This window comes from Saimiri boliviensis, chromosome 7 (genome assembly GCF_048565385.1).
Source record: "Saimiri boliviensis isolate mSaiBol1 chromosome 7, mSaiBol1.pri, whole genome shotgun sequence".
In the NCBI taxonomy this organism is placed as follows: Eukaryota; Metazoa; Chordata; class Mammalia; order Primates; family Cebidae; genus Saimiri; species Saimiri boliviensis.
In genome coordinates, this window is record NC_133455.1 from 97,366,931 (window position 1) to 97,381,063 (window position 14,133).

The window sequence follows — 14,133 nt, forward strand, 5'->3', positions numbered from 1 at the left end:
TGAAAACCTATTTTTAACATTGTTTTATGTTCTTCAATAACAATTTTTCTGACTCTTCAATATATTTTGAGGTTTTTAAGAGCATTCCTGGTATATTTCTGAATTCACAATTGTTTTTATATAAGTAGAAACATTTTTTAATATTCTTATGACTATAATTAACATGAAATGTATTATGCAAAATGATATATGAAATGATTCCCAGAAATTTCTACTTCAAGTAAATAAATTACCTAAAACATTAAGAGTTACAAGAAAGTATGTGGGCCAGTGTGGTGGTTCATACTTGTAGGGCCAACATTTTGGGAGGCCTAGGCATGCAGATCACTTGAGGCCAGAACTTGGAGACCAGTCTGGACAACACGGTGAAACCCAGTCTCTGCAAAAAAGTACACACACACACACACACACACACACACACACACACACAGATTAGCTGGGTGTTGTGGAGTGCTTATAGTCCCAGCTACTTGGGCAGCTGAGCTGGGACGATCCCCTGAGCTAGGAAGGCAGGTGGGGGCTGCAGTGAGCCATGATCACTCCAGTGCACTCCAGCCTGGGGGACAGAGTGAGACCCTAACTCAAAAAAAAAAAGACAGGCAGAATGACAGGAGACCAACTTTTCCCATATCTAAACTAAATTGTGCCATCCCTGATTCATGCATTCAGCAAGAATTCATTAAATCACACTATGCGACAATCTGTATTAGGTCCCCGTGGTGCCAATTGCATATAATGAGTTGGAGATTATCACATACCTGCATAACAATGTCATTTTAAAATGATGGCATTTATCTCTTTCCTTAAAAAGAGATGCATGAAATCATTCAGTGAAAACCACAAATGATATCACTTCTTATAATCTATATTTAAAAGAAATGCAGCTATACTGATTATATTGTACAAATGTTCTTTAGATTAATTTTAAGAAGACATTTTTGTATTCTACTGGGTGTTTAACTCATTTGTTAGGATTCACTGATTCGTTGCCCAAATTTTCATTTCAGGCCCTCCAGGCCCTCCAGGTGGTCTGAGAATAGAAGACATTAGAGCCACTTCCGTAGCACTGACTTGGAGCCGGGGTTCAGACAATCATAGTCCTATCTCTAAATACACTATTCAGACCAAGACTATTCTTTCAGATGACTGGAAAGATGCAAAGACAGGTAAGTTTATTTGTCTGCTTAATCTGTGCATGTTTTCAAAGTGAATTCTTTTCTCAAAAACAAAAATTTGGAGGTTTTAAAAATGTTATTATCTACCTTGAAAGGCTTTCTTTCTAAAAAATATTTTTTAATTCTAATATTTTGGTAGTAGAGAAAATTCCATGGAACTTACATATTTAAATGTGTTAAAGCTATAGAAAAAGAAGTATCATTTCTAAATCAATCTAGAATGGAAAGCAAAATGAGGCCTCCTGGATTTATTTGAGTTTTGTGTGAGATTTACTGCCCCAAAATCACTGAGAAGTCTATTTTGGAGCAAATAGCATTTATAGCATGTTATTTATGACCCATTTCATTCGATTATATAGGTACTATAGTTTTACATTTCTGAAAAGCCACATTGATCATAAATCTTAAATTAAGCATCCAAATGTTACTACTAGAACCCTTTACTTGTGGGAAAAATCTCACCTGGTTTGAATTTCTTTGAAACAGATTTTTAAAGATATTTTTGATCTTTCAGCATTTTTCTTTTCTTATATTTTCTAAAGTTGATCAGGAAAAATTAAGAGTAAGTGGATATATACCCACTTAATTAATTAATTCTGAAGAGAATGGAAAAGTATGATAATAATGAAACTGTTAGAAATTAGCCACATTAAAATAAACAAATGGCTTAAATTTGGTTTGGCTCTGAAAAAGGAATACTAATTGCAATTATTTCATTAATTACTTATGTATGCTTATTATGTAGCTCAATTAAAATATGCTTCTCATTTTAAAATATCCACTAGAAAGTAAGTTCCATGAAGGTAAAAACTGTTTTATTCACTGTTCTATCTCTAGCACCTAGATCAGGGCCCATAGTGCTCATTTGTTCAACACGCATTTATTGAGTCCTCACTGTGTGCCAGAACCTGTTCTTGATGCTGTATGTATAGCTGAGCAGCAGTGAACAAAATAGACAAAACAACAACAACAACACAACCTGCCTTCAAGGAGCTTATATTATAGGATAGATGCCAAAACACAATTAAAATATATAGTAAGTCATATGGTGATGAATGCTAGAGAGAAACAACAGAAAAGAGGAATGGGTAGGTAGCAGATAAATTTTAAATTGGGTACTTCTGATATTAATCATAGCCACTGATGCTTTCCTTAAGTTTCTGTTTCCATTATACAGCTTTTCCAATTCTTTTACTTTCATTGAATTTGAGTCTTTTAATCTGGAGTATGTTTTCTGTTGGCAGTTTATAGGCAGATACTCACTGTGTGTATGTTTGTGTGTATAATCCTGCTCTCTAAACATAAAATGACGGGAAGTTCATATTCACTGTATATGTGTATAGTCACACACATACATACTTAATGAATACTTTAGGGCTTACCAGATACATTTGAATTTATCAAAATAGGTTTTATAGTTTATTAGCTTAATTTCATGAATATGAAAGTATTTCTCCTAGACAGCTCTATTTCATCTTCCTCTTTTGCACTAGTATAGTAATATATATCACTATATATTAATAGTATATGTTATATGCTATTATAGTAATATATATTACTATATTACTATATATTAATAGCGTAGATTTTATTAGATGCTATTATATAGCATATAAGAAAATATGCTATAATAGCATATATAAAATATATAGTATATTTTATTATATATGCTATAATATAAAGTAATATAGTATATATTACCATAATATATAATATATGCTATTAATATATAGTGATACATTGTAATATATATATTACTATAATAACACAAAAGAGGAAGATGAAATAGAGCTATACAGAAGAAACACTTTCATATTCAGTGAAATGTGTGTGTGTGTGTGTGTGTGTATTACATCTATATATGTCACAAATCCAATTATCTTATGTTAAAATTATCACTTCCTATAATTGTTTGCCTATTAAAATAATACATGTTTGCTTATATTATCCTTTGTTAATTTGTTTGTTATATTATCCTATATACTTACTATTTCTGGTCCTCCTAATTTGTTCATGTTGATTTTAGTTATCATCTGTCTTAGTCGATTTTGCATCGCTATAAAGAAATATATGAGGCTGGGTGTTTTTCAAAAAAAAGAGATATATTTGGCTCACAGTTCTGCAGGCTATACAAGAAGCATAGCACCAGCATCTGCTTCTTGTGAGGGCTTCAGAAGGCTTTTATGCATGGTGAAAGCAAAGTGGCTTGTCATATAGTGAGAGAGGGAGCAGCAAAGGGAGGAGCAAGGTGTCAGGCTCTTTGTAGCAATCAGTTCTTGAGTTCTTACCTGAACTAATAAAACAAGAACTTATTCATTTTTGGAAGAAAGGCACAAAGCCGTTCATGTGGAATTCACGCCCATGACTCAGACTCCTCCTATTAGGTCCCACCTCCAAAACTGGGGATCAAATCTCAATATGAGATTTTGAGCAGACAAATATACAAACTATATGTCATTTTTTTACAGCTTTGCTCCTACCTGTCCCCTGTGCAGCTAGTATCAAATACATTACATATTATTATAGATCCAATAGCATAATTACATACACACACATATAAATACACAAAGTATGTGTGAACATATATACATGCATGTATCGTTTTCTACAATTACTTTTAAATAAGTTAAGAGAAGACAGAAGAAAAAATAAGTATGAATACTATCTTTTATAATTAGAAAATTACCTTTACCAACGCTCATTATTTTGGGGGAGTTTATTCAAATTACTGTTTGGGATCAACTACTTTGAACCTGAAGAACTTCCTTTAATAATTTTTGTAAGATAAGTCTATTAGTAACAGTATCTCTCAGTAGTTGTTTATCTGGGAGTTCATTTTGCTTTTGGTTTTAACATCTATTTTCTTGGATATGATATTCTTGATTGACAATTTTTGTTTTTGTTTATTTTCACTGCTTTGAATATGCCATCTTAGATACTTTTTCAGGCTTAGAAAATTGCTTTCTATTCTGTTTCCTGAAAGGTGCCTCAAAATTCCTTTTTATTTTCTAATATATTTATTATATATGGGTTCCTCATTCCTTTCTGTAAAACTGTTTTTTATCTGGTATAATTTTCACTCATAAGAAACTTACAGCATTTCTAATTGTTCAGGTTGTTAGACTCAAAAGTTCTTTACATTTTTTTCTATCAGAAAATGTCTTTACTTTCATCTTTGTGATATTTCCAAATTGCTTTTCATTTTACTTTGAACACTTTAAAAATATTGTTGTCTTTTCTGCATTGTTTCTGATAAGAAGTCAGTAATTGCCTTAATCATTATTCCCTGTACTTGATATGTCCCTTTTCTGTGACTGCTTCAAGATTTCTTTTGTATTTGCTTTTCAGTTGATAAAATGCATTTATCCTAATGGAGCTTCACTGGCTTGACTTCTGGTATCTTTGAGTTGATATTTTCTTCAACTGGAAAATTCTTAGCCATTCATTACCCCTTCAGACATTTCCTCTGCTCTACTCTCTCTCTCTTCTTGGTCTCTCTTGACATGTATGTTAGATTGTTTGATGGTATTCTACAGATAATGAACACTGTGTGTGTGTGTGTGTGTGCTTCTGTTTAGATAATGGCTAATTACCTCTCTCACTTTTATACTGTATTCTGCTAGATTCAGTCTGTGAATAATCCCATTAAAATACTTTTGACCTACTGCTTTATTGTGTACAGAAATTTTTATTTCTAGCATTTGGCTGCTTTTAATATTGTTCACATAGTACTCCATGGGAATTTCATATTTGTTTATACAAGTTGTACATATTTTTCACTTGACTTTTTCACTTATAGTTATGCTAAAACCCATCAGATGATTTAAACATCTGGGCCATACTTAAGTCTAGCTCTGTTAACTTTTTCTTTCCTAATTGACAATGGGTCACATTTTTTTGTTTATTCATGTGTCTGATAACATTTTGCTCAATTCCAAACATTGTGTATAGAAGAACAGTGATTACTAAAGTAAATATTAATTGATGTCTGGGAAAGTGCATGTCATTATTTTAGAGACTGAGTCAATCAAATTTGTAGTTGAAATGATGTGAGCATTGTTGTTAGATTTTAATATAGCCTTCAAGTGATTTGAGTATAAGATCAGATCTTCCTACATATCTGAGTATCTGGAGATTTTCTTGTCCTGCTATCAGACTTCAGCAGGCTCTCCTACCTTGGACCCCACAAAGGGTTCTTTCAGCTCCCCTGCTTCTGCCCAGGTAGCTGCTGTCTGATAATCAGTCTAAAGCCCAGAGTGCTTGGGCTTCAACAGGTCCAAAGCACCTGTCCCTCACAGAGGAAGCAGATCTTTCTCAGCACTCCTGCCCTTATCTCATGTTTGTGGTATCTGTGCCCCTGAGGGAAGTTCTCTTTTTTTTTTCTTTTTTACACTTGTGTTCTGTCCCAAAACTTTCTTGAGTATATATGATGAAGGCCTATGAAAAAGGATTGCCAAATTTTATAGATTCTCCTTATTTGATCTGATCATCCAGTAATTTTAAACAGCCATATCAGCCTATACTTTGTCTTTAAATATCTGTTAGAAGTTAACCTGTTTTCTTTTGTTAACGTCTATAATGTTTTCTTTTGTTAACGTCTATAACTACATCCTTCTCACTGTTCTACGAATAATGCATTTTAGTCCATTGTGTCTTCACAAACTCAACTCTCTAATGGGCTTTGAAAGATGATACTTTATACATTATCTATGTGTTCTTTGTGTTAGTGTACTAATGAAGTCTTCTTGTGACTGCATTCTAAGTGGAAGTGAAAAATATTTTCTACAACGAATACAGAAATAAAAATTATATAATTTTAATTTATGGTGTGACCACTAAGAAACAAAGGTACAATATTAAACTCAGTTTTATGAAAATAAATATTTAAGATATTAAATATTTTTCAAAGATATCAACTTTCAGTATTCCGAAGATTAAATTTAGAATAATGAGATGAAGAAATAGACTACATATTTTAAAGACAACCTAATGTAAATTTTACTTCTCCTGGACTGTTTTTAGTGGATGGACAGCACACAGTTTGATGCCATTCCTGGAGTTCTGCAAGATGCTCAGGTCATTGTTAGAAAATTATGTTTGATTCTATGCTGCTACTGTCAGAGGGCAAATAATAGATCATTATTAGTGATGGAGTATGTGTGTGTAAGAGGATGTTGGACTGAACATAAACAGGCATGGTAACCATGCTATGAGAAATAGTTAAGAGGACCTGGAATAAATTATCCAAAAATGAAGAAGAAAATATGTTTGTATTTAAATTTCTGTCATATTTAAGACTGAGTTGATTATCAAAAGTTTTCTGCAATTAACATGTTTGCACATAAATGTTGCTTTGTACTTTACATTATTTCCCTAAGATAGATATTTGTAAATTAAATTATTAAGTGTAAACAGCCCAAACCTATAAGCTATATTATATAATTGCTCTGCAGTAAGGTAGAACCAGTCTTTATTCCCATCAGGAGTATATGAGTATCTCTTCTGCCACATCTTTACCTAGTATTAGTATTCTGTTTTTAAAAACAAAAACACTCTAGGTTTATTGTAGGAGAGTATTTTTTTTTTTGCCTTTCTGTTTCTTCAGTTTTTGTAGTTCTCATTTCAAACATGAATTTCTCTGCATATTATGAGGCTACATTCATATTTCCCTTAGAGAAGGATCAAGAATTCACACCTTCTAAGATGCCAGAGCATAGCTTGCTTTTCTTTGCTTCACAGAAATTGGCCAAACCTATGGTTCCTTCCAGAGTCTTGCCAGGTGATCTGCGGGTTGGGTTTTGGACCTGTAACATGAAACTGAGTAGGTGCATTAGAACCAATGAGAAGCCTTTAAATGCTCATTTCCAGTCTCAGAGACCTGAATTTTTATTTAGAACCTCTGAGTGAGTAGGTTTGTTTGGGGTACTTTCAAATATTTGGGTTTTACATTGAAATGGGGGATTCCAAAGATACTGCTTGTGTTTAGATCTTCAAGAAATACCAGGACTCACTAAGGTAACTTCTAAAAATCTACCATGGAGGGGCTTACATTGGCTGGAGTTATTTTTGACACAATCTGTTTTTTAGTCCTGAAGTCATTCTGGCTGTTTCTAAAGCTGCTCAAACACCTAATCAGTGTGGTCTAAAGGTAAGGCACCACAGTATGGTTTCCAGGCAACTAAAACACAATGAATTATTGGCCTTAGGATACCCATGGGCTTGATTCTCTTTTCCTCAAAGAATGGTAAGAAACTTTTTATTCCAAATCTTAGGGCTTCAAGGCATTTGTAAATAGATCTATGAATTACTGCTTATAGCTGGGTGCTAAACTGTGTACTTTTGCCTAAGTACTAAAACAAGAACTAAGGTATCCTGCTTTATATCTCTTTGTTTATAATTTATACTAAAGGCTGGGCTCAGTGGCTGGCACTTGTAGTCCCAGCATTTTGGGAGGACGAGGCAGGCAGATGGCAAGGTCAGGAGATCGAGACCATCCTGACCAACATAGTGAAACCCCGTCTCTACTAAAAAAACAAAAAAGAAAATTAGCTGGGATGGACACAGTGGCTCAAGCCTGTAATCCCAACACTTTGGGAGGCTGAGGTGGGTGGATCACGAGGTCACGAGTTCAAGACCAGCCTGGCCAACACAGTGAAACCCCCTCTCTACTAAAAATACAAAAAGTAGCTGGGCATGGTAGTGTGAGCCTGTAGTCCCAACTACTTGGGAGACTGAGGTAGGAGAATGGCTTGAACCTGAGAGGCGGAGTTTGCAGTAAGCTGAAATCGAGCCACTGCACTCCAGCCTGGGTGACACAGTGAGACTCTGTCTCAGAAAAGAAAAGTAGCTGGGCATGGTAGTGTGAGCCTGTAGTCCCAGCTACTCGGGAGACTGAGGCGGGAGAATTGCTTGAATCCAGGAGGCAAAGGTGGCAGTGAGCCAGTATCATGCCACTGCACTCTAGCCTAGTGATAGAGCAAGACTACATCTCCAAAAAAATTTTTCTGACACTAAAAATAAAACAAATATCTAAAGAACTAACCATTTAATACACAACATACAGATTTTTTTTTTAAGAGCAATGCTTCTAACTGGTATTATACAGTTGAGATCTGATTTTTCACTGCAGAGATTATCTGTATGGCCTGACTCAGAACTGACCCAGTTAAAAATCAGGTCTAGGCCGGGCACGGTGGCTCAAGCCTGTAATCCCAGCACTTTGGGAGGCCGAGGCGGGTGGATCACGAGGTCAAGAGATCGAGACCATCCTGGTCAACATGGTGAAACCCCGTCTCTACTAAAAATACAAAAAAAAATTAGCTGGGCATGGTGGTACGTGCCTGTAATCCCAGCTACTCAGGAGGCTGAGGCAGGAGCATTGCCTGAACCCGGGAGGCGGAGGTTGCGGTGAGCGGAGATCGCGCCACTGCACTCCAGCCTGGGTAACAAGAGCGAAACTCCGTCTCAAAAAAAAAAAAAAAAAAAAAAAAAATCAGGTCTAAAACAAGGTCTGCTCCTGATCCCCAGTATTTGCCTCCATTATGCAAAGTACTTTACTCTCTTTCTGGCTCCAAGAATAACAAACAGGTTAGAAGGAACTTGGCTAAAGAAAGAGGACACAGAGTCTCTCTGTTCCTGTTTCTCTTCTCCATTTGGCTTGAGGCATAAATCTGCTTCCAGAGCAAAGCTGACTTCTGAAGGGAGCAGGCTTCTGCGTAGGTGATGTTGGAAGAAAGAGAAGTAGAAGTAGAAGGAGAAGGAGGAGGAGAAGGAGAAAGAAGAGAAGAAGAAGAGGGAGAAGGAAGAAGAAAAAATTAAAAGAAGAAGAAAAAGAAGCGAGAAGAAAGGATCCAGTAGTTCCTAGGTACAAGTTCATTTATGAAGACATTTAGTGCTCACAATAAAACATATAAAATATGTTTTAAAGGGAAACCCATAAAGCATACACAGCAGCAGTGGAAGAGATAAATGAAAATCAACTCACAATTGAAGAGAAAGTAAGAGGTCTTAAGAAGATGGAGAAGTACTTTCTGCTTTAGACAGAACAGGACAATTTATGGGCTGAATATATGACAATACAGAGTCGTAGAGTGATGGATATTATGTGCTGGGGCAAGGTAAAAGAGTACCTCCCTCTCTTAGCTGCCTGATTCAAGGATGAAGAAGATACTAACATGATTGCTGTACACAAGGCTGTGCTTCTTGCATTGAGACATTGTCTATTCTAAACAGACACAAACTTTAGAATTTGTATCTCATATATATATAATTTTAAGCAAAAATGCAATAAATACTTGTATTCCTAAAACATCATGCTGGGCATACTAGGTCCTGAGGGGTTTCAAAATATGAATAAAAAGTAGAAGAAATGTACAAATGACTACAAATGATAGCCAGGAACAATCCAAGGGGAGATAGAAGAAACATATTGAATGTGGGCCTGGTGTGGACCTAGACAGACTTGGAGTTCCGTTTGTAGTGATGGTATGGGCTACTTAGCTCAAGACAAGAGCCGGGAAAAATATCACAGAGAATGTGTTTTAAATGATGTGCTTCTGATGTGGTTGGGTTAGAAGTGTCACCCAGATGTGCAGAAGTAAAAGCAGCTTAGAGAGAACAGACACTTTTAATTCTTGGTACATCTTTAAAAAATGATAGAAATTAATCATTTTTTTGCTAAGTTATTCCTAGTACTTACATACACTGTTTTGAGGGGAGTATTGTAACTATCTACCAAAACGTGTTTGTTTTAGATACTCGTATTCTCATAGGTACTGATGTTAATATAAATTATCAAGAATGATAATAATAGGGTTTATCTAAAAAGAAGAGTTGTCAAGCTATTAGCAATCCTGGTGGGAATATTATTCTTATTTATATCAAATTCCTTTCTTAATCATTCAGATTGTCCGTTCTGGAAGTCCTTCCTCTTGATGTGAACTTCCTTTTCCCTCTTTAAGAGAGTTGTTTGCATCTTTGGACCAAGGGCTTCTTCCTAGGTTCTACATATTTGAGGTCATGACTCTGAGTCTGGTTGCTTTATCTTCCTTTCTTCATCTCAGTCATCAAAATCAAAGCCTTGATCCCTCAGCTGGAATCCAGATCTAGCATAAAATGATTCCTGTTGACATTTCCTGCCTTACCTACCATCATTCCTTCACGTATTTTTGGTAGTCATCTAGGATCTTCTACTCTTGGAAAATGTATTCCATTTGTTTGGGATATTTTTATACTGGATAAAATTTTGAGCACATTTTTCACATGTACTCAAAATCAGTCAGTCAGCTGCAGCTTCTCCACACATCCAGCTGGTTCTTTCTCTGTCCCAGCACATACCTGCTCTTACCTGTTGACCTCCCAGCCTCCTGGAAAAGCCCCACTGTAGCCTTGACCATCACAAGAGCACAATATTGTCACCCTTTGGAATGCTTCCAACATTTCTATTCTTCCAGTCCTTAAATGGTGCTGGAGTTTTGCAGGCTAGGAAGCAGGGGAACAGGTCAGACTGTCTTGAGGAGACAAGTCTCCTCAAGCCTCCTAAAACACTTTTGTATTGCACACGCCCCAGCCTCCGCCAAACTCAATAATTTAAAACTCACAAACAGCTTCATCAGCTTCTGCCTTTAAGGTTCTGTGTTAGTTTCCTAGGGTTGCCAACAAGTCAACATAAACTTGGCTTAAAACAAACATAGTTTGGAGACCAAAATCAAAGTGGTGACAGGGTTGTATCCTCTCAAAAGGCTCCATTCTCTGCCTCCTCCAGCTTCTGGTGGCTCCACATGTCCCTTGCCTTGTGGCTACATCACTTTCATATCTGCTTCAGTGGTCTCACAGCCTTCTGGTCTTCTAGGTGTGACTCTTCTCTGTTTCTTTCTTTTATAAGGACATTTGTCACTGGATTTAGAGCCCAGGTAGATAATTCAGGATAATGCTACCTTGAAGATTCTTAACACTTAAAACCTTAAACTTAACTTAAAGGGTCTGGCAAGCCTTTTTTTTTTTTTTTTTTTTTTTTTTTTTTTTTCCATATAAGATGACATTTGCAGGTTCTGGCGATTTGAACATGGACATATTTTTGGGTGGAGAAAGGTACCATTTAACGTAAGACAGCCTGTTTTCTATAAGTGGTCAAAATCATTGAAAAGTGTCCAGGAAAGAAGGACTACCTTACTCAGCATCATCACACAAGCTCTATTCTCCCTTCATTCCATAAACAGCCCTTCACAAACCAAAACTTCACTTTACTTCTTTAAACTACCTAGGAAAATATTTTTATGCATTTCAATGAAAGCAAACAGTTTCTGATTTGGTGTGAGGGAGGAGTGAAAGAGATAAGAGATAAAGAGGTAGAAATCCTTAATAAATCTTAATAAAATAGAGAGGAAGGTAAAGGGAAACTTTTAATTAGAAAGTCAAAAATATATGTCAAATCTACAGAAGAAATCCATAACAAAATAAGAAACTAAATGGCAAAAGTAGTGTATAGCAGTGTTAAAATTATGGTAGGGTGAGATGGGACAGTCTGAGCCATGTGAGAATTTGTCCAAAAGTAGAAACTGGATGCTGGGGTGCCTAGTATTTATTGTGTTGATGGATACATCATCTTTAACCATTACATATTCTTGGTCTACATTGCCAGATAAAACTTCCCTAAAAGATACTGAGTCATAGACAAGCCTACAAGTACAGGTATTTACATGAGCAGACTGATTATTCAAAATATACTTGGAAATATTTGAGAAAAGCTTAAAATAACACCCAGACCTTCCTTGGTTGTATGTTTTATTATATCTCAATTAAATAAGCAATCTGGGATCCTATTCCACCCATAATTTATCATCTCCCATTAGTATCTAGTAACATGAATTCTGAGGGATACCTAAAATCTTAATAAATTATTATAACATTAATTTTCACTGGTCCAAATTATTTGAGTATAAATCAACAAAACCAAGTAAAAATTATATAAACAGTAACCTTTTCTATCCTAGTTATAAATTATTTGCTAGCCATAGACTATAACAGTGGCAATCCATATCATTTTTCTGCTCCTATTATACCCTTATCTCAGGAAACCTTTTTAGATTCTACCTTCAGGCTATAGCTCCTTGCTATTCAAGGTGCAGTTCATGTATTAGCAGCAAGCCTGGTGGCTTGTTAGACATGCAGAATTGCAGTCACCCCACCTTGAACTTGCTTACGTATGTGACTCACATGCATATCATTGTTTGTAAATTTATTATTTACTAAACCTCTTATCTTACCCTCTTGAACTTAACATTTTGTCATTCCCAGTTATAGTTTTTATTTCAACTCAGTGTAATATATACCATTCTCCCAGAAATAGTAAAATAAAAATGTGAAGTTATAAAAGTGATGTTAATCAACCTATATTCTCTGTTTAATGTTTATTTTATTTAGATCCCCCAATTATTGAAGGAAATATGGAGGCAGCAAGAGCAGTGGACTTAATCCCATGGATGGAGTATGAATTCCGCGTGGTGGCAACCAATACATTGGGTAGAGGAGAGCCCAGTATACCATCTAACAAAATTAAAACAGATGGTGCTGGTATGTATATAAAAGAAACTTGAAATTTTAAAAGATTTGTAAATACAGTGTGACTTCAATATATGGTTAAATGTATTTGAAAAGAATGCTCTGAGGTAAGTAATTCATCTAAAAAGCATGTATGTGTATTTCACATGTGTGTATTCTCTATCAAGACATGCCACAAATCAAAAGAGGAAATATGAAGTTTAAGAATGTTTTACATAATTAATGTAGAGAAAGAGGTAATTAGGAACCACTGAAAATGCCACTGAGACTGTTGAAATGAGGTAAGTATTTAGATTATAAACTTTAATGTAAATTCTGAATCTTAACTAGGCAGACTCTTGCTTGATTAAACAGGTTTCATGATTTAGAAGCCTCATAATTTTATGTGTTTCTCGAAGTCATTTATAACTGAGTGGCTAAGGAAGTGTATATTTTATGGTAAATACCAACTGCAATTAAATAGCCTTTAGTGCAGGAAATACTCCAATTCTTTTCTTCCATTTCCCCTATATTACTAAGGAAAAATGTTGTTCTGATTCTAATGATAGCTCTTGTTTTATTATTCCCTGTATCAAAAAGAAAATGTAGCCTCTCTGAGCTCATTTGATGAGGGCTTTTGTTTTAGATGGTGTAGAAAAGACTTTAAATGAATGACAGAATTCCATTAAAATTCTACTGTGATCTCTTAATATCACTTCTCTACATTTTTGCTTACCTCAGGTCCTTGGCCTAACTTCTAAATATAATGATTAGTTCTAATGTCTTTATTTTTAAAAGCCAAGTAATGCACAGGAACTGCCACAAGTAAACTATCTCTTAGTTTCATGCAATTTAATGTAATTCATTAGATAAACATGATAATTCTGAAATTAAAGGGCAAAAGCACTAAAATACCTTGTCTGTAGTCAGTATTTTACATGTATTTCATTTAATCCTCATAATAACATTTTGACAGGTAGTCCTATGCTCATGTTCACTTGTGGGCAATAGACTCACACACTAAATAGTTTATCTAACTTAATACGACTAATTGCAAGATTCAGAATTCGAAGCCAGATCTGACAGCTGTTCTCACATATTGAGCTTTCTCTCTTAAAGTTGGCTTCTCAAGCAGGATTCTAGAAACACATTTATATGAATCTTTATTAGAGTTCTAATAGAAACTTAGATTTCATCCTTAACTATTATATTAGATAAGACCTAAACACTAATTTTTTTGTTTTAGCATATCCACTTGCAAAATGAACACTAGTGTTTGCTTTTCTCTACCTCAGAAATTTTATCAGGATATGTAGGTAATCTAAGGTGAAGCTTTAGAGAAGACAGATACCACATAGCCAGGATTTCTCTGTTTGGTTTTTATTATTATTCCCTAGAGCTGCCTATGTTTGTAATAGAG

The 14,133-nt window shown here is 35.1% G+C and overlaps 1 protein-coding gene across 3 annotated transcripts in view; it reads left to right on the forward strand.

Moving 5' to 3' along the window:
- Window positions 1-14,133, forward strand: part of CNTN1 (contactin 1) — a 372,094-nt gene that overhangs the window by 293,694 nt on the left and 64,267 nt on the right. For all 3 annotated transcript variants that reach the window (XM_074403087.1, XM_074403086.1, XM_003926652.3), the window contains 2 exons: window positions 1,008-1,166; window positions 12,597-12,746. In XM_074403087.1, coding sequence (XP_074259188.1) covers window positions 1,008-1,166; window positions 12,597-12,746 — 309 coding nt within the window. The remainder of the gene's footprint in view (window positions 1-1,007; window positions 1,167-12,596; window positions 12,747-14,133) is intronic.